The sequence below is a fragment of the Schistocerca cancellata genome, chromosome 9, assembly GCF_023864275.1.
Source record: "Schistocerca cancellata isolate TAMUIC-IGC-003103 chromosome 9, iqSchCanc2.1, whole genome shotgun sequence".
Taxonomy (NCBI): Eukaryota; Metazoa; Arthropoda; class Insecta; order Orthoptera; family Acrididae; genus Schistocerca; species Schistocerca cancellata.
In genome coordinates, this window is record NC_064634.1 from 6391772 (window position 1) to 6419453 (window position 27682).

General features: G+C 38.4%; 1 protein-coding gene across 4 annotated transcripts in view; it reads right to left on the reverse strand.

Annotated features, from left to right (window-relative positions):
- Positions 1-27682, reverse strand: part of LOC126101105 (myotubularin-related protein 3) — a 152796-nt gene that overhangs the window by 73904 nt on the left and 51210 nt on the right. For 2 of the 4 annotated variants that reach the window (XM_049911778.1, XM_049911777.1), the window contains exons 8-12: positions 22660-22821; positions 19663-19970; positions 19250-19481; positions 8786-9268; positions 1431-1538 (exon numbers count right to left, since the gene is read on the reverse strand). In XM_049911778.1, the coding sequence (XP_049767735.1) occupies positions 1431-1538; positions 8786-9268; positions 19250-19481; positions 19663-19970; positions 22660-22821 (1293 nt within the window). The remainder of the gene's footprint in view (positions 1-1430; positions 1539-8785; positions 9269-19249; positions 19482-19662; positions 19971-22659; positions 22822-27682) is intronic. The other 2 variants (XM_049911779.1, XM_049911780.1) reach the window with 2 other exon arrangements.

Below are 27682 nucleotides of genomic sequence, written 5' to 3' on the forward strand. Positions count from 1 at the left end.
AGTATGGAATACTGTTCTGGGGCAATTCCCCAGGAGCTCTAAATGCATTCTCAGACGACAAAAGAAGACAAATATTTAGTAGGATTATCACCCAGACAGTCCTGCAGAAACCACTTTAAATGTCTTGGCATAATGACATTACCTAGCCTTTAAATGTATAACTGTTGAATATAAGCCAGAGAAAACCTGTAAAAATTCAAATAGTCACTTATTGGATTTACCTTCCTCAAGACTTGCCATAGTCCATAATAACTATAAATAACAGAGCATAAAATTTTCAATGAGCTACCGTACCCAGCTTCTACAGTACCATTAAATGAATATAAAAGCGTATTACAAACTTGGCAAAAATAATGAATTGTATTCAACTGAAGAATTCCTACAAATTAATCATTACAATATATATTTTTTCTGCATGATAAAAAATCTTTTAGTTTATAAATAAACTAGTTATTTTCTGTATATGTAACTGATTATTGTACGAAACTTGACACCACTATAAACTTTGACAAAGCCAGATGTATGAAAAATTCTGAAAGGCAAATAAAATATTTTAATCCATTCTATACAAGTGGTGGTGATAAAAACACTGAAGATAACATGTGAAGTGCTGAAACGTGTGTATAAGAACAATAAATGAATTATATCTTTCATAATGCTGTAATTTTTTTTTTCCTCTCTCCATGAATAGAGTATTAAAGTAACCGAAGAAGTGTAGTTCTATCATTAATTAACATCAGCTATTGGAGAGTAATATACAACAATATATACATCAAATTATTTCCCATGGAACAAACAAAACACACATTACAGACAAAGAGAATTAGAGTGGACGGCACAAAACCAAGTCATTGTAATTGGATGCAGCTCATATGACATTTAAAAAAATGTCCCCAAGAACCAAAAACATGCAACCTAATGGAGTGGACTTCAGAACCAAAAATAAAATGAAATCTTAAATCATTAATGGATGCTTTTAATTTTCATACTACAAAGGCACAAAATCAATCATTACGGCATGCCTTCAAGATATACAATTTACTGAAAACTTTAATTTACATACAGGATACTGGGTCAAACTGAAATAGGAGACAGTAAAATTCACACCAAGAATGTTTAATGTAAGGATGAGTTGTTAAATTCTACAACATATGGAAGAGTTAAGAGAAGATTATACACAATCATCAGGCAAGGCACACAGAAATATCCATACAAGCAATCCAAAATTAAATAAAATTATGGCTCTTAACTGCTTTGTACAAGCCTAAATGACAATGGCCAATGCATAAAACTAATGTATAGAGACAATATTATTGAAAAGTACATCTAGCAATATAACATATTCCTAAGAGAAACATCTGTGTGGCACCCATGATTGTGTTGTTAGCAGAACAAAAAAGATATACGGCTAAATTATTCAGTTGACTTACTACATCATCCGGCCTCTCTATATTGGTCTGGTTGCATTGATGACAGACTTGCTGCATTAATGCTAACCTAGTTGTGTGCAGTTCCCTTTGTAGTGATTCTTCCTTTGCCTGCACAAAATGTACCATGTTCCACGATATGATTTTGTTATAGGAATGCAAAGTTATTAAAATGTAATGAACTCTTAATTAACTGTATAAGTAATATTTTCATAAAACTTGTATAGTTTAAAGCATGACTTAAATTTCATTTTTAAATATGAGATATGAGTTGATATGGACACTGATAGTCGACTACTTATACAGGGTGTTAAAAAGAGGTATGGCCAAACTTTCAGGAAACATTCCTCACACACAAAGAAAGAAAATATGTTATGTGGACATGTGTCCGGAAATGCTTACTTTCCATGTTAGAGCTAATTTTATTACTTCTCTTCAAATCACATTAATCATGGAATGGAAACACACAGCAACAGAACGTACCAGTGTGACTTCAAACACTTTGTTACAGGAAATGTTCAAAATGTCCTCCGTTAACGAGGATACATGCATCCACCCTCTGTCGCATGGAATCCCTGATGCGCTGATGAAGCCCCGGAGAATGGCGTATTGTATCACAGCCGTCCACAATACGAGCATGAAGAGTCTCTACATTTGGTACCGGGGTTGCGTAGACAAGAGCTTTCAAATGCCCCCATAAATGAAAGTCAAGAGGGTTGAGATCAGGAGAGCATGGAGGCAACGGAATTGGTCCGCCTCTACCAATCCATCGGTCGCCGAATCTGTTGTTGAGAAGCGTACAAACACTTCGACTGAAATGTGCAGGAGCCCCATCGTGCATGAACCACATGTTGTGTCGTACTTGTAAAGGCACATGTTCTAGCAGCACAGGTAGAGTATCCCGTATGAAATCATGGTAACGTGCTCCATTGAGCGTAGGTGGAAGAACATGGGGCCCAATCAAGACATCAGCAACAATGCCTGCCCAAACGCTCACAGAAAATCTGTGTTGATGACGTGATTGCACAATTGCGTGCAGATTCTCGTCAGCCCACCCATTTTGATTGTGAAAATTTACAATTTGATCACGTTGGAATGAAGCCTCATCCGTAAAGAGAACATTTGCACTGAAATGAGGATTGACATATTGTTGTATGAACCATTCGCAGAAGTGTACCCGTGGAGGCCAATCAGCTGCTGATAGTGCCTGCACACGCTGTACATGGTACGTAAACAACTGGTTCTCCCGTAGCACTCTCCATACAGTGACGTGGCCAACGTAACCTTGTACAGCAGCAACTTCTCTGACGCTGACATTAGGGTTATCGTCAACTGCATGAAGAATTGCCTCGTCCATTGCAGGTGTCCTCGTCGTTCTAGGTCTTCCCCAGTCGCGAGTCATAGGCTGGAATGTTCCGTGCTCCTTAAGACGCTGATCAATTGCTTCGAACGTCTTCCTGTCGGGACACCTTCGTTCTGGAAATCTGTCTCGATACAAACGTACCGCGCCACGGCTATTGCCCCGTGCTAATCCATACATAAAATGCGCATCTGCCAACTCCGCATTTGTAAACATTGCACTGACTGCAAAACCACGTTCGTGATGAACACTAACCTGTTGATGCTACGTACTGATGTGCTTGATGCTAGTACTGTAGAGCAATGAGTCGCATGTCAACACAAGCACCGAAGTCAACATTACCTTCCTTCAATTGGGCCAACTGGCGGTGAATCAAGGAAGTATAGTACATACTGACGAAACTAAAATGAGCTCTAACATGGAAATTAAGCGTTTCCGGACACATGTCCACATAACATCTTTTCTTTATTTGTGTGTGAGGAATGTTTCCTGAAAGTTTGGCCGTACCTTTTTGTAACACCCTGTATATATTCTGTTTGTTTCAGAGTGCTCATCATATTTGGAAGACAAACAGAACAGTTTTATAAAATACACAATTCTATTAACTGTAGTTAAACAGACTGCAACATATGTGTGCCTTAATCTCAACTGATTATGCTCATGTCCAGTTAACTGGTTCAAATGCAGAGCTATCTAATGATACACCCACTCTTATTTCAGTAATGTTTGATACCTTCAGACAGTGACAAAATAGTGGAAGCTCATTCATTTGAACAAAAAAGTCTCTAAATACTATGACATGTCAGTATTATATATATCTACAAAGGGAACTACAGATAAATAAGTTAGCGTAGTCCCCCATTGCAACGAGTTTCAATTTTACACAACTATAGACTCAACACACACTCAAATGAAATAACTTTTGAGAATGAAAACGTATGTAATTACACCTTTTTGAAAAAGTTAAAAAGATAAATTGCCATAATTGTTAAATCAGCATTCCCGTACTTGTTTCTTGGGTAGTGTAACAAAAAGGATGAACAATGACTGTGAACGAGATGAAGTGCAAAAATTATCATGGAAATTGATGGGGAGTGATTAATTAGGCAAAAGGTGGTGATAAATTTAACTTGATAAAGGATAAGCCTCTTAACACACTTGGTGTCACCATCTAGTGAATGAGCTTACTCACACAACTAATCATTTTCAAAATCATCTGACAAATATTATATTGTAGTCTCAGCACAACACCATTTTATTAAGGATGCTTATGTATTACATGCTGTATTTCTGAGGTGAGAAACAAGCAGAAATACATACAAAAATATAAATGAAGCCTACTTAAACATTGCAAATTAAGAACATTGTGCCCATCCAATATCAGTTTGAATCTTTGTGAATACGCCTCATTCATTTTCTGTGTTGAACACAAAATTTTCTTTTCTGCACAGTTTGACTAATGACCTCAGAAGTTGAGTCCCATAGTGCTCAGAGCCATTTTCTGCACAGTTTGTTTACTTCCTAAGATTCATTTACAATTTATTGGTCTGCAGTTTACAGGTACTATGGTGACTATTTTACTCACTCAAAGTGTTTCACAGCCAGCAGACAGTAAACTGAAGTAACGTGTGTTCTATACAGTAATTTCAGAGTAATATATAATTCATTTATCTGGTCAATACATAATTTCCATTTCTGGCATGAATTCGTTGTACTTATTAACTGATCACATTTTGGTCACCCTGCTCTTCTTTTGTTTTCCATTTCAAGTCTGTTCTCCTATACTACTGATATGCAACTTGCAACATGCTTGTTTTCCCCTTTGGCTAATATGCAACTTACATCACGTTTGTCTTCCCCTTTGGCTATCGTAACTTTATGAGCACATTTTGCAAACTCCATTCGTGTAAATTCTACACATGGATGACTTTCTTCCATTCCTCCTCCTCAGTGCTTGAGCATTTACAAATACACTGTTGCAAGAGTTTTGTTCCTAAATCAGTAATAATAGACCAATAAAATTAATTGACCATTGCCCAATTTCCTTTATAACATACTGAATCTCTAGCCATAAACACCCAATATAACAAATTCGTCAAATAATTTTTTATGTGACGCCAAATGTAAATTATAGGTCCATAAATGTATTTCATTTGGTAAGTACTGAAGAAATGGCAGTTTGGCTCTCCAAAGAACTGTGGATTCATCTAATGATACACAATGCTACTAATCTCTTGCTAAAATATAGAGCCAATTCACAGGTCCTAGTTTGTGTGTGTCTTAAAACCTTCTCAGTCATTAGTGAGATTTCTTGACAATCAAAGAGCGCACTTCTCTGTCACGTTCACCGGAGTGCACTCATCACACAGCCGTGCTCCGTGTGTGACCACAGACTGCTCTGTGTACTGCTGTAGATCCCCCTCTCGTTTACTCCATTTCAAAATGCTGCGAGGGAAGAATGACCGAACAACTACACAGATGAGTTCAAAGTTATCCGAGCTTACTGTTGTCGTCGTCATTTCGTGAAATGATATATGGGAGGGAGTGGTATGCTGCTTGACTCTTCTTGGAAAGTACATTTTCAAAACATTCACTGTGATGCATAACAACACACTCTTGTTACCGGGCACTAGTCTCTATGAGCACCTGAGCACATCTACGAGGAAAGAGGCCATTATTCTTTTGACTATCTACCTCTTCTGCTGATGTTATGTAAAATATCTGAGCAAGTCGAGAAAGCTAGCTTCCTCACAGACGAATTACAATACCTCAGCGACATTTTTCCTTCCATTATTGTTCTGTTGTTTCTCCACTCCAAATTGCTCTGGACACATATTCCTAGTTATTCAACAACTATCACTCATTTATTGTGCAAGTAAACAATAATGGGCTTTCCATCTATGTAAACACAAAATGTTTATGCTGAGGGTAAAACACCATTTTCTGCATTAAGCACCTCTCTTTAGGTCCTTGTGCATTTCATTACAGTCTTCCGTCATAGCAATTTCGTTTACTTGTGACAGCATCACCGGCATACACACACATATGCACAGTGTAAATTGTAGCTGTTCACAGTGTACCACAGCAGTGTAGCAGTATAGGGGGAGTCGAGACACTGAGACAGACAGCCTGACACAGAACACTCGTGGCCCACAGAGCAGGTAGGTAGCCTAGACTGGCCTACAAGGGCTCCCTAAGCTACAGCAGATGCACGCCATGCGAGAGTTTTAATATCGTTGCGTGCCACTGGCTTACTCGTGCACTTACAAATTGTAAAACTGACCTTCGTGTAAATATTATCTCATAATATTGTGAATTTTAACAGATTAAAATTAATAATTGTGTAGTTTTGTTTCTCTGGTCGTCTTACTACAAGACAACTGCTCATAAAGCTTAAGTTTAGATCAAATTGGAAACTTAGTTTTCGCATAACACGTTCAAAAGTCTTTTCCTTTCATTACCCATACAGGAAAGGTTAACTCACTAATGTTATCGAAAGTCGGTGAGGGGATGTTAAAAATCTCTCACTGCATGTGTGCAGTGTAGCTCCCGCACAGTTATCATTTACAGGGTATACGTAATGAACGGTCACTGTTGCATTACACTCCCCCCGAGGTAAATCCAAACAGAATCCCACATCTGACATCCTCTTTTTAAGACTAATGTGCTGAGCTTTAACTGCCAGGAAATCACCAATGTAGCCATAAAGCTGGTCTGACATTCTGTTAACTCATAAATTATTCACTAACTGACAATGCAGAACTGTATCTGACACCTTCCAGAAACTGAGGCAAACTGCATCAATTTGGACAGCACTATGTATTGTCCTCTGGTCACGGCTTCAAGAAATGTAAGGGGAAGAGACACTGAGAAACTGGGGCCAGAACACGTACAGAATTTGGGGACAATGAAGGAATTTGGGTGATGGAGCAAGCAGAGGAGACTGAAGAGAAATGACAAAACTACGGTGTAAACAGAGTGGTGATGATGAGAGTGGACAATAAAATAATCTGAGGATCAAGTTAGTATTATCTTCATCTCACTTTCTCCTTTAAGTTATTGGATTAATTTCACCGAATTTCAACAATAATTAATCATTAATTTCCTTATCAAATATCAAACTTGTATTATTCAAACATTACATCTGTAAATGCATTCCTCATCTTAGATATTGGTTCTGGGGTTACTACATCAAAATTCATTGTCTTTAGTCATACACCTTATTTATAACACATTTTGAAAATGTATTATCATTTTTTTTTAAATTTTGAAGATCTCTGTTTACTTCTCCTTAATAGTCAACTGAATAAACAGTATTGTGTTAAAGGCTAGACATCACAAGAAATAAACCTGGCATGCTTAGTATTCAGAAGGAGTAAAAGAAAGCTACAGTGAGGGCGGTGGCAAGTACAATACACACACACACGCACGCAAAACAGCATGTCCAGTCTTAAAAGACATATCAGATTTGCTGATAATTACTTGAACTACTAATACATTCACTACTTTTCCACACAGCATACCACAAATTAACACAAAACCTTAAATAAAACTTTTCTCTGTTACAATGTGAATCATACTGACTGGGACATTAGTCTATCAACCTAATGTGACAGAATTAACGTCTCCAATATGCTCTGTCAACTTCTCTACTCAGTCGGAGAAAAACTACATTTGAAGAACACACAAGGCACTCTGAATTTACCTGTAAATGTAGGAAAATCTGTCTAAAACCCACCTCTATTCTCCCACAACAGTCTTGAATTTAACTACAGAACATTACTCAAGTAGTTAGATATGTCACACATTAATAACACTTGTTGTTGAACTGGGAGGGGGGGGGGGGGGGGGAGGTGAGGGGGTGAATCTACTGGTCAGCATAACAGCTATTATAGACTAATAAATCACGCACCTTACAAATTTCAAGCAAATTTTATAGCCTTCTGTTACAGAACTGTAATCTCTGAAATGGGCACTGAATTACAGGAACTATACACTATGTAACTTAACGAAATGTCTGGAGAGAAAAAAAAAAAAAATAAAAAATAAAAAAAAAAAATAGAAATACAAAACAGAATTGAAGTCAAAGGGGAAGAAATTGACAATATTCATGATCCAGTTTTCTTAGAGCAGTAAAGTGCACACAGGAGTTGACAGTATAAGCTGATGAAGGAAGGTTCACTTTTATCAATATATCAAATATAAACCAATTTAAATACAAACAGCGTAAAGAAATTAGCCCTGAATCATCAGTTATAATTAGCAGTTTGAATAACATAGGGGCTGCTTATAGCTGCCATTTACCTCAGCTAAGGTCTACTCACAGTCCACATGCTTGAAGATTTCCTTTGCTCTATTATCAATGGAGCACGATGTAAGCACATTAACGTCTGTGAAGTGCAGTTTGGTGTAGTATAGAAAACTACACTAAAATATCATTTTCGAAGTGGGTCATAAAAATAGTGCTACAGTGACATAACGACTGTGAGCAACAATGCCAAAAGTACCGTCAGTAATGAAATGTTTAGGCCTGCTGCAGAAAATTGGGGCCAATATAATCTAGGGTAGGAAACTTGACGCCAAAATTAGCGCCAACCATGCTAGTCATTTCTGCAAGCATTAATATGAACAAGCCACCCAAGTAATTAATACTCAAGAGAATACAGGTGATAGGAAAATAGAAATACGAAACTAGTATTAATTAGATTTACATCCACAAGGGCCTATATAACAGCAGTAGGAAAGCAGCCATTTGAAGCCGAATATCATCTGCTTGACCTCACTATGAGATTCCATTCCAAACTAAACTCCCATAAATACCGTCAACAGTTGTTAAATGTGTAACAATAATTTCTTCATGAAACTATGTAATTGGACAACATGTGTCAATAACAATTTGTACTATTTCTTTCAGTTCCTCTTGTTTGTGAAAGAGCTATTACTTATTGAATAAGGAAAATAAGTAAGTTAATACTGAATAAACGATTCAGTTAAGTACCTTGTGGTCAGCTATGATCTGCTGTAATCGCGTCTGCACTTCGTTGCGGACATGGGCGAGCCCGTCCACATCGTCCAGTCTGCAACCCGGTCCCGATGCAGACCCGGATATTCCTGTTCCAGTATTGCTCTGAGCCGGCCTGCACTCGTCCACTGGCGTAGCTGGATATCCCGAGCTAGGCGTTCTCGAGAGAGATGAACATGGCGGAGGTGTGGAATAACGAGACGTCTTGCCACTACCGCTGGCACCCGTTCTGGCTCGGCACGACTGGCAAACGTCAGCAGACAGGTGGGGTGGTGTTGATGAGCCCGAACTGCAGGGGGTGGGCACCAGAGCTTCAGCAACAAGTGTCTCTGTAGAGCTCTCTGCAACTGCTACAGCAGTACTGCCTGCAGCTTCAGATGGAAGTGCAACGTTCAATGCGTCTGCTGACTCGCATGCTGACTCCTGCGATGGTTCTGGTATGGTTGTCGCGCAAAGCTGCTAAAAATAAAGTGTGATTATACAACAAAGCTCAGTAAAACTGATCTGCGGTATTTTGTATAAAAAAAAAAAACCTAAGTAAGGACAGACAGCTATTCACCTGAAGGCAACTGACATATGGCATGAGAAAGGAGTCTTTAGCTTGGTGCTCACTCAGGTTGGGGTTTTGGGAAGGGGGGAGGGCACCTAAACTTTTACAGGGAGAAAAAAAGAGAGCAGTAACTTTTAAAGCAAGTGACATTTTACCGTGTTGCTGCGCATGCCTTTGTGCCACTCAACAACCCTTGCAAAAACAGACATAATGTCTGATGGGATACCGCAATCACCTGTTATACAATGTTACTTATAATCCGTCTTGATTGCAGAAATGTTTATTCACATGACCGGTTTCGGTTCCTCTAGAACCATCTCCATCCAACTTTTCCATTGTTTGATAACGTCTATTTTAGTATTTATGACGACTTACTGAAATGATCACTGTTGTGTAAAGAAGTCCAAGCTGAAGGATGAGAGATGATGCACCAGTGAAACAGCTGGAAGATGCGTGCAGCGCCTAGTGTCGTTGACGGGGTCCTCCTGCCGGTCCTCTTACCCATGGCGATGGACATCAGACGACTGAATGGCTCGCAGCACAACACCGAAATAGTGAGAACCATGGAAGCAGACCATGGAGGAAAACAAGTCTACACCAGCGCCATGGATATAGAAATCGCCCTTTGTTTTCAATCAAACAAAAACGATAATTTTATTGTGTATTTTAATTTTGACTAGTACAGATTTTAACCTTGACAACTACAGATTTTAACTAAGTATTTTTAGATATAAAAGCAAATTAGAAAAATCTACTTAATACAGTATGTGCATATGTAATGTAGCAAATGTACCAGACGCCACCTGTTGTATGAGTTTTATAATTAATATAAATGACGTGCATTCTGCCAACCAATGTAATGTGACGCAGCATGTGAAGGTTGCTGTGTGTGGACGGGTTACTCCTGTAACCAAAACTGCAGGTACGTTTTGGTACATTTGATGTTGATCGGATAGGATGAAACAGGTTTGCATTTGTGAAATAGTAAATTAGTATCATTGTCATTTCAAATCTGAAGATGGTTCTAGAGGAACCGAAACCGCTCATGTGAATAAACATTTTTGCAATCAAGACTGATTATAAGTAACATAATACTCAACAATCTGCTGCAGGTGAATGTTTGAACATAATTTATGTTTGAAGAAACGGTTGGTGTTACACATCAGGAAGATATACATGGGAGCTATGAAATATTTTATGAACATGAGCAAACAAGAAAACAATTACACCCCCCCCCCCTTTGCCAAATGAATGGATCAACAGAATAATGTGCTAAGAAAGAGAAAATAGTCTTTAATTTCCAAGCAAATGTTTTGGCACTGTTTGAGATAAAAATGTTTATTATTACTTACAAAGAGTGATAAAAAAGTAATGTGAATTTTTGATTTTCTTAAAAAGTCTTTATTTATTCATCAACATCAACTTTGTCCTGTTCAAGGTAATTACACTCAGATATAACACAATTCCAATCATGGAAGCACTTCTGGAACTCACCTTTCATTACGGTTTTCAGCTCTTTCAGCGACTGTGTTCTTATCTCATCAATGGTGGCACAATGACACCATTTCATGGTTCATTGCCCTCTGGAATATAAAGGAGTCATAATGGGCTATGTTCGGCGAATAAGGTGGCTCAAGTATCATAAGAGTTTTGTTTTTTGTAGAAAACAAAAAGAACAATTCAGGTGTGAGAGGGACCATTATCATGATGCAATTTCCACGAGTGGTTATGTGATAATTCTTGTCTTCTTCACATGTGATTGAACTTGTCAAACTTTTTTTCGGTCTTGGTTCTTCGGGCAGTATCCACTGGGGTGACTGGCCCTTGATTTTGATGTCATACCCATATACTCATATTTTGTCACGTGTTATAATTTGAAGTTTTGGATCATTGTACACTTCATTCAGCGATTCCTGAGCGAAGTCTATCTAACGTTGTTTATGATCGAAACTCAATAATTTTTGAACAAACTTTGCTGCTACATATTTCACCTCCAAAACATCTGAAAAAACTGCTTGGTATGAGCCAAAAGACATTCCAACACCATCAGCAATCACTCAAAACTGCTTGGTATGAGCCAAAAGACATTCCAACACCATCAGCAATCTCTCTGATGGTGATTAACTTATTTTCCAGAATCATTTTCTTTAGTTGTTCCAAATTGTTGTCAGTTATCAATGTGCTAGGGTGTCCAGGGTGGTCGCCATCTTCACTGCCTTCTTGACCATCTCTGTATCATTTATACCCCTCTGAATCCTGTCTTATTCATATCAGATTCTCCAAAAGCCACAGTCAACATTTTGAATGTGTTGCTGCATTTAATTCCATTTTCATGCAAAATTGAATGTGTATTCTTTTATCCATCTTTCTCAGAAGTAAAAATTCGCAGATCACTCGAAAGCACTTATAAACTTTTCAACTGTCAACAATAAACTAAATATTCAAAGCAGCTGAAAGTGCAAAGATACACCAGGAAAATGTGCACCAACAAAATTAAAAAAGAAAAAATGAAAATCATATGTATAAAGGCCTTCAAATTACAAATTCTCATTACTTTTTTATCACACCTTGTATTTCTATTATTCATAAAATGAGTGTGAAAGCCAAAAATAAAGATGATACACACCACAAGATATAGTTTAAACCTGTAAGTCAAGTTAAAACATAATTAGAAAAAACTTTTCTAGAAATAGAGACCATACAAGAAATACAGTAGAAGAAGTATGGGTAGCTTTGAGGGATGAATTAGTGAAGGCAGCAGAGGATCAAGTAGGTAAAAAGACCAGGCCTAGTAGAAATCCTTGGGTAACAGAAGAAATATTGAAATTAATTGATGAAAGGAGAAAATATAAAAATGCAATAAATGAAGCATGCAAAAAGGAATACAAACGTCTCAAAAATGAGATTGACAGGAAGTGCAAAATGGCTAAGCAGGGATGGCTAGAGGACAAATGTAAGGATGTAGAGGCTTACCTCACTAGGGGTAAGAGAGATACTGCTTACAGGAAAATTAAAGAGACCTTTGGAGACAAGAGAGCCACTTGTATGAATATCAAGAGCACAGATGGAAACCCAGTTCTAAGCAAAGAAGGGAAAGCAGAAAGGTGGAAGGAGTATATAGAGGGTCTATACAAGGGCGATGTACTTGAGGACAATATTATGGAAATGGAAGAGGATGTAGATGAAGATGAAATGGGAGATACGATACTGCATGAAGAGTTTGACAGAGCACTGAAAGACCTGAGTCGAAACAAGGCCCCCGGAGTAGACAACATTCCATTAGAACTACTGACAGCCTTGAGAGAGCCAGTCCTGACAAAACTATCATCTGGCTGCTAAATGGGTCTGGTGAGAAAGATGTATGAGAAAGGTGAAATACCCCCAGACTTCAAGAAGAATATAATAGGTTTGCAGGAGAGCTTCTGTAAAGTTTGGAAGGTAGGAGACGACATACTGGCAGAAGTAAAGCTGTGAGGACCAGGCGTGAGTCGTGCTTCGGTAGCTCAGATGGTAGAGCACTTGCCCGCGAAAGGCAAAGATCCCGAGTTCGAGTCTCGGTCGGGCACACAGTTTTAATCTGCCAGGAAGTTGCAAGAATATAATAATTCCAATCCCAAAGAAAGCAGGTGAAAATTACCGAACTATCAGTTTAATAAGTCACAGCTGCAAAATACTAACATGAATGGAAAAACTGGTAGAAGCAGACCTCGGGGAAGATCAGCTTGGATTCCGTAGAAATATTGGAACACGTGAGGCAATACTGACCTTACGACTCACCTTAGAAGAAAAATTAAGGAAAGGCAAACCTACATTTCTAGCATTTGTAGACTTAGAGAAAGCTTTTGACAATGTTGACTGAAATACTCTGACTCAAATTCTAAAGGTGGCAGGGGTAAAATACAGAGAGCGAAACGCTATTTACGATTTGTACAGGAACCAGATGGCAGTTACAAGAGTCGAGGGGCATGATAGGGAAGCAGTGGTTGGGAAGGGAGTGAAACAGGGTTGTAGCCTCTCCCTGATGTTATTCAATCTGTATATTGAGCAAGCAGTAAAGGAAACAAGAGAAAAATTAGGAGAAGGTATTAAAATCCATGGTGAAGAAATAAAAACTCTGAGGTTTGCCAATGACATTGTAATTCTGTCAGAGACAACAAAGGACTTGGAAGAGCAGTTGAACGGAATGAATAGTGTCTTGAAAGGAGGATATAAGATGAACATCAACAAAAGCAAAACGAGGATCATGGAATGTAGTCGAATTAAGTCGGGGATGCTGAGGGAATTAGATTAGGAAATGAGACAAAGTAGTTATGGAGGTTTGCTATTTGGGGAGCAAAATAACTGATGATGGTCGAAGTAGAGAGGATATAAAATGTAGACTGGCAATGGCAAGAAAAGCGTGTCTGAAGAAGAGGAATTTGTTAACAGCGAGTATAGATTTAAGTGTCAGGAAGTCGTTTCTGAAAGTATTTGTATGGAGTGTAGCCATTTATGGAAGTAAAAGGTAGACGATAAATAGTTTGGACAAGAAGAGAATAGAAGTTTTCGAAATGTGGTGCTACAGAAGAATGCTGAAGATTAAATGGGTAGATCACATAACTAGTGAGGAGGTATTGAATAGGATTGGGGAGAAGAGGAGTTTGTGGCACAACTTCACAAGAAGAAGGGATCGGCTAGTAGGACATGTTCTGAGGCATCAAGGGTTCACCAATTTAGTATTGGAGGGCAGCACGGAGGGTAAAAATCTTAGAGGGAGACCAAGAGATGAATACACTAAGCAGGTTCAAAAGGATGTAGGGGGAGATGAAGCAGCTTGCACAGGATAGAGTAGCATGGAGAGCTGCGTCAAACCAGTCTCCGGACTGAAGACCTCAACTACAAGAACAACGAATTTGGAGATTCAGAGTTTGATCAGTAGTAGCTTCTGCATCGATGTGTGGATGGGGGAGGGGGAATAGGAGGGGGGAAGGGGAGAGAGAATCTGGAGACAACATGTCATACCAGATGGCTGAACTGTTGTTCAGCTTTTGGGATGCAACCTTCCTGTCACCCCAACTGATTTGATTACCTCCTCCGTAGCATCTGAATCCCATAATTTTAGATAAGTTCTGGTGTCTAACTCACTTTTATCTTCTCCCAAAATGTCATCAGCCTTATTTCTATCACTCTTTTTGCACCTTACATATATTTATTAATGTAATGCAGTCTCGATCTCTCTGCACACAGTTTCCGTACTTCTGGAGCCCTGAAGAAAGATATCTGTAGCTGCCAATTTCCTTAGTACGAAGAGGTGCATGCCGCACTGACCATCTTGTCCCACACTGTGGTGAATGTATTAACAGTCATGGTGATTATTTTTGAACTAGTAGACTTTTTTTTATCTGATTGCCCCTTATATTTAATTTAGGCAGTTTTATCTAACCCTTTAACTGAGAAGCAGCAATTCAGAATTGGAACATAACAAACTTTCTCCGTTAGTAGAAGTGTTACTTAAAAACTAATGGGAACTCTGCAGAATTATATATAGAAAAATGGAAAAAAAATAGGATCTAACAGATGATGAGTGGGGTAAAGGCAACACCACAGGGCAGTTATAACACTGCACTTGATAACGGAAAGAAGACCTAAGGCAAATCAAAGGCACGTTTACAGGATTTATGAACCTACAAAAAGTGTGACAATGTGAAATGGTGCAAGATGTTTGAAATGCTCAAGAGAATAGGTGTAAGTTTAGGGAAAGACAAGTAACACACTAAATTTACTGGGTACTTGAATTAACTCTCACTGTTTGATGGACAGAAATTTTTATTTTAAAATAATGATAGTTTATTAAAAGTAGTGCCCTTAACAGCTAAAACCTTTTCCCAATTTTCAGGTACCAAATGGGTACGGATTAAATGGGTCAAGTGGCTCTGAGCACTATGGGACTTAATATCTGTGGTCATCAGTCCCCTAGAACGTAGAACTACTTAAACCTAACTAACCTAAGGACATCACACACATCCAGGTTGATTTCAAAGTTTACTTTGCTGTCTGTCAGACATTTTATATTCCTTGGTAAATTATCACAAACATTTGTTACAACATTATGCATCCCTTTTTGTGCTAATGTATATCATTTATTCTTCTGGTAATATAATTATGTAAATAATTGTTGAATTAACACATTGTGAAGCAGCCTCAGGATGCCCAACTCTTTATACAGATGTCTACAAGATGATCACGGGTATCCACACCATATTACTCTTGCAGCGCATATTTATTTATTTATTTATTTATTTTAAGCAATGAAAACTTTCTTTCTTCTAGAAGAGTTACTCCAGAACTTTATCCCTTATGACATTATTGAATGAAAATATGCAAAACATGCCAACTTATTGCTTTGTCTCTCTCCAGGATTTACAATATTTCTAAGAGCAAATGTGGCTGAACTAAGTTGTTTTAGGAGTTAAAAAACATGTTTTTTTTCCACTTTAAGTTCTCGTCAATATGGACCACTAATAATTCTAAAGTTTCCACCCTTTTTATTATTTCCTTGCCACGTGTTACTTATCATTGGTGTAATACCCTTAGATGTGCAGAACTCAATATGATGCATCTTTTTAAAATTGAGGGTGAGACTACTCACAGAAAACCAGTCAATTATAGTTTTACGAACACTATTTAAGATTTAATATACAATATATGCCTTACTTTGAGGAAGAATTTTCTAAGAAGGTACATCTGGAGCACAGCCTTGTATGGTAGTGAAACATGGATGTGGGAAAACCGGAACAGGAGAAAATCAAAGTATCTGAGATGTGGTGCTAAAGACAAATGTTGAAAATTAGATGGACTGGTAAGGTAAGGAATGAGGATGTTCTGGACAGAATCGGAGATGAAAGGAATATGTGGAAAACACTGACATGGAGAAGGGACAGGATGATGGGGCATATGTTAAGAAATCAGGGAATGATTTCCATGGTACTAGAGGGAGCTATAGAGAGCACAAACTGTAGAGGAAGACAGAGATTGGAATACATCCAGCAAATAATTGAGGAGGCAGGTTGCAAGTGTTACAATGAGATGAAGAGGGTGGCACAGAAGAGAAATTTGTAGCAGGCCGCATTAAAACAGTCAGAAAACTGACTTGAAAAAAATAAAAATCTTCTGTTTCTGTATGTATGCTTGGATTGACTACAACACTAGTGTCATCTGCAAAAAGAACTGATTCTGCTTGTTGTATATTAGACAGAGGATTGTTTACACATGTCAGGAACAATAGTGGACCTAAGCTTAAGCCTTGGGGAAGCCCATATATGTTTTCGCCCAGTCAGAATAATGTCCACAGATTACAACGGCTGAATGAGCAAGTACATTCTTTTGGTTAGGTACAACATTATCCATTGATCTGCTATACCATCAATACCATGAAACTCCAATTTATCTAGGTGAATACAGTGATTCACACAGCCTCAGACAGATCACAGGAAATGCCAACTGCCACTATTATATTATTTAATGCTTGTAAAATTTGGTGAGTGAACATGTAAAAGGCATTCTCAACACAGCAATTCTTCTGAAACCCAAACAGTGATTTGCTGAGGATGTTATAGCTGCTCATGTGAGATACTGTCCTAGAATACATCACTGACTTAAAAATTTTTGAAAATGTCAGCAGTGAAACAGGTCGGTAGTTATTGGCACATCTCTTTTCAACTTTCTTGCAAAAGGTTTTGACAATGGCGTATTTCACTCTCTCTCCAAAAATATCTAGCGTTAGTGACGCATTAGAAAACCAGATATTGTTAATAGATGCGAAGTGCTGTTTAGAAACCCCATGCTGCTCAGACCGAAACAAATGGTAACTGGAAGTGTCAATGCCCTGTGAATATGGCACGTGAAATTACACGTACCATCACATTCTCTTGCAGGTTTCCCTCACTCAGTTTGCAATACGCAGACTGGCACTGTCATGAAGTGAATGACTTTTGTGACATCTCTGAGCATATTGTAGACGACTGTCTTTAAGTGCACGATTCAAACTGAGTATTTGAGCACTGTGGCACCCAGTGTTCACTGTCTGAACCAGCTGCAGCAGTTCATGGTATACCACAGTGACCAGCATGCATTTTGTCATTCAAAGCAAAACTGTTGTCTTTAAATCACCAAAACCAATCTCTGTATGCTGTTTCTGACAGAGCATGTTCTGCATATGCTTGCACCTACAAATGTTGACTTTCTGCAGCAGATTTCTTGAAAGCAGATGGGCAACACTTCCCATAAACAGTGTTCTGACTTGTTCAAGGCATTAAATAGGCAAGTTGTTTGCACTCCACTCAAAGTCATACACAGATACGACAGTGTCATGTCTGTACTGTCAAATAAGTCCCGTGTCGCTGTCCACCACGCTGCATTAGTACAATAGTGCCTTCTTTTTGTCAACAGTGAGAATAAATTTGAGATCAAGCATGATAACCGAGCAAAACAATAAGAATGGAAGACCGAGAATAAAGTGCTCAGATTGAAAAGCACACAAGTCAGGGATGCAGTCTTTTGCCACTATTGTGCCATCTGTACACTGAAGCAGCATTGATCAAAATAACGGAGATTTAGGAGTGGGATTAAAATTGAGGGTGAAAGGATAATAATGATAAAATTAACTTATAACATGGCTATCCTTTGTGAGAGGAACCTGTTGAATGGAATTAGTTTAATGAGCAGATAAGATTGAGCCATGGTAAATAATGGAAGACAAATATAATGAGTAGAACAAATAAGATTAGCAATAAACTTAACTTCAAAATTGGTGACCAAGATGTGGCTGAAGTGAAGGAACTTTGCTACCTTGGAAGCAAAATAACACATGACAGATGAAGCAAAGAGGAAACAAAAAGTAGACTGGCACTTGTGAAGAGGACATTCCTGGTGAAAAGCAGTCTGCTGGTATCAAACACTGGTCTTAATCTGCGGGAGAAATTTCTGAGAATGTACTTTTGGAGCACAGCATTGTATGGTAGTGAATAGTGGACAGTGGGAAAACCAGAAAAGAGGAGAATTGAATTGTTTGAAATGTGATACTAAAGACGAATGTTGAAAATTAGGTTGAATGGGCGGTTCTCCACAGAGTCATTGACGAAAGGAACACATGGAAAACACTGACAAGATGGTGGAACATGTGTTATGACATCAGGGAATAATTTCCATGCTATTGGTGGGGATCTGTAGAGGTTGAAAACTGCAGGGGACAACAGAGATTGGAATACAACCAGCAAATAATTGATGGTATTGGATGCAAGTGGTACTCTGAGAAGTAGGTGTCGGCAGAGGAGAGGAAGTTGTGGGATCCACTCCAAACCAGTCAGAAGATGGACAGTAGTTACCGCAGATTTGTACTTTTGGAAGGAATATAGGAGTCCAGTACACACTAAGACAGTATAATGAACAATGTTCACTGTCACACAGTGTGTTGATGCAGTTGTAACCAAAAGCATATCAACAAATGTTTAGTAAATAAATACTATCGGAAAATAAGAAAAAGGCTCACGAGACATTAACAGTGGAATTAACAATTAAACCAACAGTTTGCTCAAATACATATTGAAGCTCTTGCAATCCATCAACTAAGTGTGGACTTTGCTGTCTTCTGTACAAATTCAGAGAACAGTCTTATCATGTTTAAGTGATGTTGCAGTATCTAATGATTTTGATCAGACTCTTTGCAAAAATAATATAGAAATGGGTGGGGGGGGATTGCAATACATCTGATGTCTCCACGGATGAACCACCGACTGTCCCGACAACTTTAGATTAAAATCGAAATTTCTTAAAAGTAATAAATACCATAGCTTTTTACATCTTGGTAGTCTCCTTGTAAGAGGAGATGAGAAAACTGAACGAGCATTACTAACCGTTGCCTCAGATCTGGACTCTGTAGTAGATTCTTCATTTTCATCATCCTCGTCGTCAAAAGCTGCACGTGGTGCATCGATGAAACCCGGGTCTGAAGTGCTGTCCGAAGAGTCTTCATCTCCCAGGCACAAGTCGTGCATAATTATCTGCTTCTGTCTGTTGTCAGTTTTTGACACGGCAGCAGCCGAGACTTCTTCTGCAGTTACCGCATCATTCAGTCCTTCCAGTTTCCTGGGGAAAATGAAACATACTACTGTAAGTTTAAAAAAAGCTCCAATGTCATCATCTAAAAATAAAATTATTTTGTCTTTGTTATATTAAAACAGTAAATAAATAAAGCATTCACACCACCACTGTTTGAATGTCACAATGCATTGGTGAGAAGTAGGAAGTAAAATTGAAACTGACTCACAAGAGATCAACAGCAATACTGGGGTCACTGGAACGTCTCTGGGAACGGTGGTCTGCAGCTACCATCAAGTCCCCATAAGAACGTGTTTTTGGAAGAGGAGAAGTAGGCACTCCCGAGTTGGCTCCCGATGAATGTCCACTGTCAACTTGGCTCGTTACGTCTGCTCCCACAATCATTCCCCCAGAAAGTGGTACACTTGTTGAGGTAGCTTCAGATCCTGCATGAGGTGTGGCTGTGGACTCTGATGTACCAAGATACACCTCACTCCACAAAACTAGGTCCCGCACACTGAAAGATGGCCACAGTGGCTGCAAATGTGTAAATACAATTCTTTGTTATTGGTACACCACAGGTACAGACAGCAAACAATAATTAGGAGTATGTACTGATGAGAAATTAAACTGGACCAATCATATCCTAGAGCTCCTCAAAACAAGTAGTATACTAGTGTAAGTGTACTTGAACTTAAGCTTATCACTGCACAACTGAGTGGAGCAAGAATAATAGGCAGGGTTGTTATATTACCTTTTAGACATCTTGACAACAGCTTTACATAACATTTTCTCCTACATATTTCATTGTAAATATGTCTGTAATATAATTTCCGTCACACAAGTTGCTGTACTTCACTGTCCGATTTTGTGAGGACAATATTTACAGTCTGGGGAAAATCATTTCCTGCTGTAAAAAGATACTGCTTACCACTATATCTGAGCATGTTTTGGAATGTTTTTCTTTGCCTACCTTGGTTAAGGAAAACTGTAAAAAACTTAAATCTGCATTGCCAAATACGAATCTGAAACCCGCTCTTCCCAAATATGAGACCAGTTCATTGACCACACCCACTTTGACAGGCAGCATTAAAATAGTTACATGAAATATTATCGAGGCATTCATTTCTTTTCTCTTAACAATGCACAGAGTTCATCATAAAGAGCCCATTTTAAGCATTATATGAGGGCGGTTCAATAAAGAAGGATCATAATTTTTAATGGTTAAAGTTTCTCATGCCAGAATTTAATCTCATGACATTTTATTACCTTAAATTGTAACAAACGCTAGTGTTTTTTGAGGGCTTTTGTGGTGTAACTGCTCCACACAACATCACGTACAATATATCACCCTGATGCTGTTCGTAGTAAGAGGTGCCTTATTCAATACTGAGGGTCGCCTTCACGTATTGTCTTGGTGCTGTAGTCCTGGTAAGCAATGCCCTTAATTTTAACTGGTGAATTTCATCTCCATCTTCAGAGGGTCGAGAGCTGCACAACAGCTCGTACTTTCTAGCAACTCGCTACAAAATCATGTAACCATCAGTTAAGGAACTCAATCTGTATTTAACTATTCTTATAACATGTTGCTACACAGAGTGCACACATCACTTACTAGAACGTGCTCATAGCTAATCTCTTCATTGCATGACATATAGACGGTATGTAAGTAAGTCAGGGATTACTTTAGAAAGCTTCTTTTGTTCTGGTGTGAAACCATTGGTCTCCAGACCAACTCTTCTCTGGAGTCCACAGCATCCCAAGGCCGCTACAGCAAAGTGTAAAAAGACTTTTCCATTGCAGGTAAAATCACTTCTTTGTCATCATGTCTTGTTAATACACTTTCTTCCTCTATATTTGCACATAAATCCAAAAAATGCGTACATCGTCCACTATTAATAACTACTCTGATATTTTTTCAACTCCCACAAACAACTTTCGATGGCCTAGGAGGATAATAGTGGAGCACACTTTTCCAGAAAATCTCATGTTACACTACAAAACGTGCCTTACTAGTTTCACTGTCATTATTCCCGTTTTACATCTGTGGAAGGCGGGCAACCTGAAATACATTCAGAATCACCTACTGCAACAATGGAGGAGATGCGCGATGAACAATATGCGGCTTAGAAGTTCTGCTTTCATCTCAACAAATCTTCAGCTTAGACCTATGTAATGTTGCAGGAGGACTATTGAGATTCTGTTCTTCCCTACCGCAAAGCTCAAAGATGGTTTAAAGTGTTTAAAGAGTGGATATGATCAATTTAATAGGAACGTGGGCCCGGCACTCCAGTTGCCATTCTTACAGAAGAAAACATGCACAAGAGTGTCACTCCACTATGTAGCAACTGTTATGCTATGAAGTGGCCATTCTGGAAGCTAGAAACGAAAGCTAAGCACACAGTAACTAAAATGTTCTTTGTTTATATAGACCTTTGAAAGAAAATAAGTCTATCAGTCAACACAGAATTGCTGAGAAAAGCTGGTTGAGTGTCTATCACCTCCAGAAGTTTTGAACACATTATTTCTTGCACCCCCAGATCTTTGGAAAATAACTGCTGACCAGCTGCATCTCCTAACGGTATCACTTCTTAATCAAATTCAAAATCTGTTGCAGATTTTTGTATGATACATTAAGAGCTAGCAAATGCCGATGAACTGAGCACCCTGAGTTTGGCTCGAAAGCAACTCTCACTGTCACAATGTTCTCTGGGGGTGCAAACCATACTTGGCCAGTCAGACGGTTCCCTGTACAAAGCGGGTGCCGTCAACCTCAACTATATCTCATAATCACTTTCCACAATGGAACTAATCCGTCCATTTAGCTGATGTGCACATGTTCCAGGAATGAACTACGTGTTCTTACAACATAATCATTGTATTTGAAAAACATTTCATCTGCAAAACAGGATGTTCACTCGCCTAGTCCTCTGTACTATAGTAACGTATGTGGTGCTGTGGGGCAAATAACTGATCACAACTGCTGAAGTTACCTCACAGTGCTTTTAAATGCAGCAGCTACATGACAGCTTGACCAACAATGATATGAAGTGTTCTTTCAAACATTATACACTTACAATATGTAGATCTAAGCTGTTACACTTAGACGTAACACTGAAAGTGGGTCACTGTTCACTAAACAATTTTTATAAAGCTTCTTGCACTATAGTATGCAACAGAGGTACAACATTATTCAACAAATGAACTCAACTAACAAGTTACTAACCTCATCTTTTCTCGTGTACAGATGGTTTCTAAAGTTTGGAGATTTTAAAAATTTCCAAACTGAGAAAGTTCTGCCGTGTACATTTGCTTTTTCCCGTTCCTGAGCTGTATTGCAGAGGAAGGTCCCAAACAGATTTGAGTATGTATGCTGAGCCAGTTTCACCTAAAACAGAAAACAGAATATGTCAGCAACACAAATGTAAAGTTGCAGTAGATGCACCTAAGTATTTTCTTTAAAGGAAAGTTCATTGGTGCAAGTAAAATAAATTTATTTTTCTTTATTAATTTGTAATCCTGAACATCTAATGGAAGGCAGGTGCCCTTTGTGTGTCTTAGCGAACAAGTCGTGTTTCAAATAGTTTATCTTTGGTCTGAATGACATAATATGTTGGCAAGATTACAGACAACAATTAACAGTTTGGCATACACTCATTACTGAATAGTCAGTAATACTGCAAAAGCCACAACTGAGTTTTCTTTTGGAAGGTAAGGTATTTCTTTAGTCAAAATTGTTTAAAGTGGACACGAGTTTGTTTTATTATGCAAGATACTTCTGTCCTTTACTTACAGCATATATTCTGTATTCTCTGTTAGAAGCAAAATAACAATCTGGTGTCAGCACAAGTGATTAGAACTTTGACTCAGCAATTCCCAAAGGCTTGAAGATGAAGCACGTTTTCCATCAGAAAGATGGACAGTGATTCAGACACTCATGGTCCATAGGATAATTAATATGCATCTTTTAGAATTTCACGTTAAGATAGACTACACAAGTGCTGATTTCTTTATTGGTTGTTATTGAATTCAGTGCAGTAAAACACTGTCACCATGCAGCAGAATTCAAGTACACAATATCTGAAAAGAGTCGAGGGACATGAAAGGGAAGCAGTGGTTGGGAAGGGAGTGAGACAGGGTTGTAGCCTCTCCCCGATGTTATTCAATCTGTATACTGAGCAAGCAGTAAAGGAAACAAAAGAAAAATTCGGAGTAGGTATTAAAATCCATGGAGAAGAAATAAAAACCTTGAGGTTTGCCGATGACATTGTAATTCTGTCAGAGACAGCAAAGGACCTGGAAGAGCAGTTGAATGGAATGGACAGTGTCTTGAAAGGAGGATATAAGATGAACATCAACAAAAGCAAAACGAGGATCATGGAATGTAGTCGAATTAAGTCGGGTGATGCTGAGGGAATTAGATTAGGAAATGAGACACTTAAAGTAGTAAAGGAGTTTTGCTATTTGGGGAGCAAAATAACTGATGATGGTCGAAGTAGAGAGGATATAAAATGTAGACTGGCAATGGCAAGGAAAGCGTTTCTGAAGAAGAGAAAAAATTGTTAACATCGAGTATAGATTTAAGTGTCAGGAAGTCATTTCTGAAAGTATTTGTATGGAGTGTAGCCATGTATGGAAGTGAAACATGGACGGTAAATAGTTTGGACAAGAAGAGAATAGAAGCTTTCGAAATGTGGTGCTACAGAAGAATGCTGAAGATTAGATGGGTAGATCACATAACTAATGAGGAAGTATTGAATAGGATTGGGGAGAAGAGAAGTTTGTGGCACAACTTGACCAGAAGAAGGGATCGGTTGGTAGGACATGTTCTGAGGCATCAAGGAATCACCAATTTAATATTGGAGGGCAGCGTGGAGGGTAAAAATCGTAGGGGGAGACCAAGAGATGAATACACTAAGCAGATTCAGAAGGATGTAGGCTGCAGTAGGTACTGGGAGATGAAGAAGCTTGCACCACAGGACAGAGTAGCATGGAGAGCTGCATCAAACCAGTCTCAGGACTGAAGACCACAACAACAACAACAACAATATCTGAAAATTCCAGTTGAACCAGTAAGATATAGTGTAAATGTCACTCTAAGAACGTACATAACATTTTCCCCCACAAAGAATGTTAGAGGAGACAGTGTACAGTAGTAATTTCGAAGGTAGGCACATTGCTAGCTGTGTTGTTGTTGGAGTCTTGAGTCTGAAGACTGGTTTGATTCAACTCTTCTGTGCCACTCTGCTGTGCAAGTCTCTTCATCTATGAATAAATACAGCAACCTACATCCATCTGAACCTGCTTTCTGTATTCATCTGTTGGTGTTTATCTAAAAATTTTACACTCCCCCCATCCTCCACTTCCCTCCAGTACTAAACCAACTATTCCTTGATGTCTCAGAATGGGTTCTATCAATTAATCCCTTCTTTTAGTAAAGTTAAGCCACAAATTTCTTCTCTTATCAATTCTATTCAGTACTTCCTCATTACTTGCATGATCTATCCATCTAATCTTGGCACCCCCCCCCCCCCAATAGCACCACATTTCAAATGCTTCTCTTCTTGTCCAGCCACAGAGTAGAGCACCATGCCCTCAGGAAAAGTTAATGGTTGTAGTTGCCCTTCACTTTCAGCCATTATTCACAGTACCAGCACAGTGAGGTCATGTTGGCTGATATTACATGGCCAGATTAGAGAATCATTCATACTGCTTCTCCTGCAACCCTGCAAGTACGGGAAAAGCTGCTTCCCCTCTTCAGGTAACGCTTGTTTGTCTGACCTCTCCACAGCCAGCCTTCTGTTGTTGTGGTTTCATCTACGGTACAGCTATCTATATTGTTGGGGCATGACAGCCACCCAACATTGGCAAGGTCCATGGTTCATTAAGGGGGGGGGGGGGGGGGAGGCAGTGTAAAGGGGGTGGAGGGGGAGGGAGGCGGTGCAAAGGGGGTGGAGGGGGAGGGAGGGTGGGATCTAGAAAAAAGAACTTACAGAATATTATGTCTCAGGAAATGAATGTATTGTTTGGATCAGACAAAATAAATCAGTGTTGCTTCCACTACGGTATAGACACTTAACGAAGATGTTGGATGGAACCTTAACAAATATTACAATGGATAATTATTTCACAAGTTTTCTGTCATTTGAAGAACGATGTACAGCAATGGGAATTTTGAGACAAAAGAACACGGAAAGTCCACAAGAAATGAAAGCTTCCAAATCCACAGAAGTTTTATTCTCCATATGTTGTTTTGAGGACAATTAGACAACTGCTGGTTATGTGCCCAAAAAGAACAAAAATGTCACATTATTCAGTTCTCTGCCTCACAGCACATGAAAGATGTAAAAAGGAGCCTAGAGAATATTAATTCAGGATATGATTCTCTTTGGCAGAAGGAACATACATACTTTTTCAAGATGGAACAGATCGTACTAGTAGGTGTCCATCAACTGCACCAACAAAAGTGAGGTAAATAGTGGTAATAATTGTAAGTTTTGTTATAAAAAAGGCTGTAATTGGTAGTTTCGTGAACACTGTTGCAAAATAAATATAAAATTGATAACTATGAATTACTCATGGTTGTCTGATGCTTGTGGGAAAAGAAAAAAAATGCTTTAAACTCTATCAGAGACCAGGACTCAAAGTCGAACATTGCAAAGTGACTGAAGCATTACATATGAGAAGTCCTCACCTACAAAACTAATGTAATATTATTGGAAACAGAAGTGGACAAAATTAAGTATTATGCAACATTTAGATCATGTGCATCAAGAAAAGCGTTGGGTCTGAAGAAATACAGAAAGACAGGTCAGAAAAATATGCAACAAATGGAGAAGAGAAATAATGCCCTAAAAATATCCAAATTTTAATCAGTGAAAAGTCTGTAACAGAGCATTCTATGGAATCAAAAGTTCAAATATTCACAGACAGCCACCTGCACAATTTTTCAAACTTGATATCAGACTCAGCTAAAGATATCACGAGTGTGTCAGCTACGAAGGGGGGGAAAAATGAGCTCGTTATCTTGCAACTGCTGTTGACTACAAATTTGATATTGACAAATTTACTGATGAGACTTTATCTGGAAGACCGATATTGCCTGAATAATGAAAGTGGGTGAATGAATGAAAATTAAAACACTTCTGTTCCAAGTTTAAAAACTTTAGACTTCCTGCCGCCAACAGATACAAAAGAAACTAGTTTCACAGTGCATGGACCACATCTAAATTGATCTATTAATAAGAGACTTGCATCAAATACAAAAAAGCTCTTGAAACAAACTGTGAAAGCAGTGGAAACTAGTGGAAGGAGCCAGTTCCAATCATATCTGGCAAGTATTAACAATCCACAACAATTATCCAATACACAGGTAGAAGTTCCTTTATTTTGTCATCAAACTAGTTTTAAAGATGTATTACCTGCTAATGTACCATATTTACCCAATTATCTGATGAGGTTTTTCTCCCAAAATTTATCATTCAAAAAATACGAGGAAGTCTTATTTTCACAGATTAAACTATTGCTGTCGAGTCAACATTTTTACACTGCTCAATATATGAATAGCATTCGTCTTACATTTACAGATGAAGCTTTGGCTATTGAGGTTTTGTACAAATTTATTTTGAACAATTCCAAATGGTAGGACATATCAGACAATAATTGTGTTCGAATAGGCTCAAGATTTAATGCTGACACGCTTGATAATGTGTCGACCTCGCTTGAACAATCATGAGACATTTGCCTCATAGCACTAGTGCAAGGGATATGTGAGAAACTACGAACTAGCCACTGCTACAATCTAACACTCTGCTTAAAAATTGACAATTTTGTGAAACACAGCAGGAAATAATATAAACTTATAAACTTTTGTTTTATTTGAACAGGTTTGCAAGAACATGTGTGGAGCCCATTTACGTACATTTATTCTGCTTTTTAAGTAAAGATAACATTCAAAGGCATAAATCTTACCCTTCAAAAACCTTTACTGAATTCTGAACACAAATCAGTATTTTATTTGGTTATGAAAAACTAATGATTTACAAAATGGGTTGCAAATGAAAAATTCCGTCACTGTACATGTATTAGAATACTAGAGAAAATTATTACCAGCTTTTAATTAGTTTTAGAACAAGATAGTGACATTCAGACAAAATGAGACAGAAAATTAAGCCAGAATCAAATGTCTAACAAACAAAATAAGTCATATGAAATTGACAGGAATTGTCACAAGAATAAATTACAGCGGA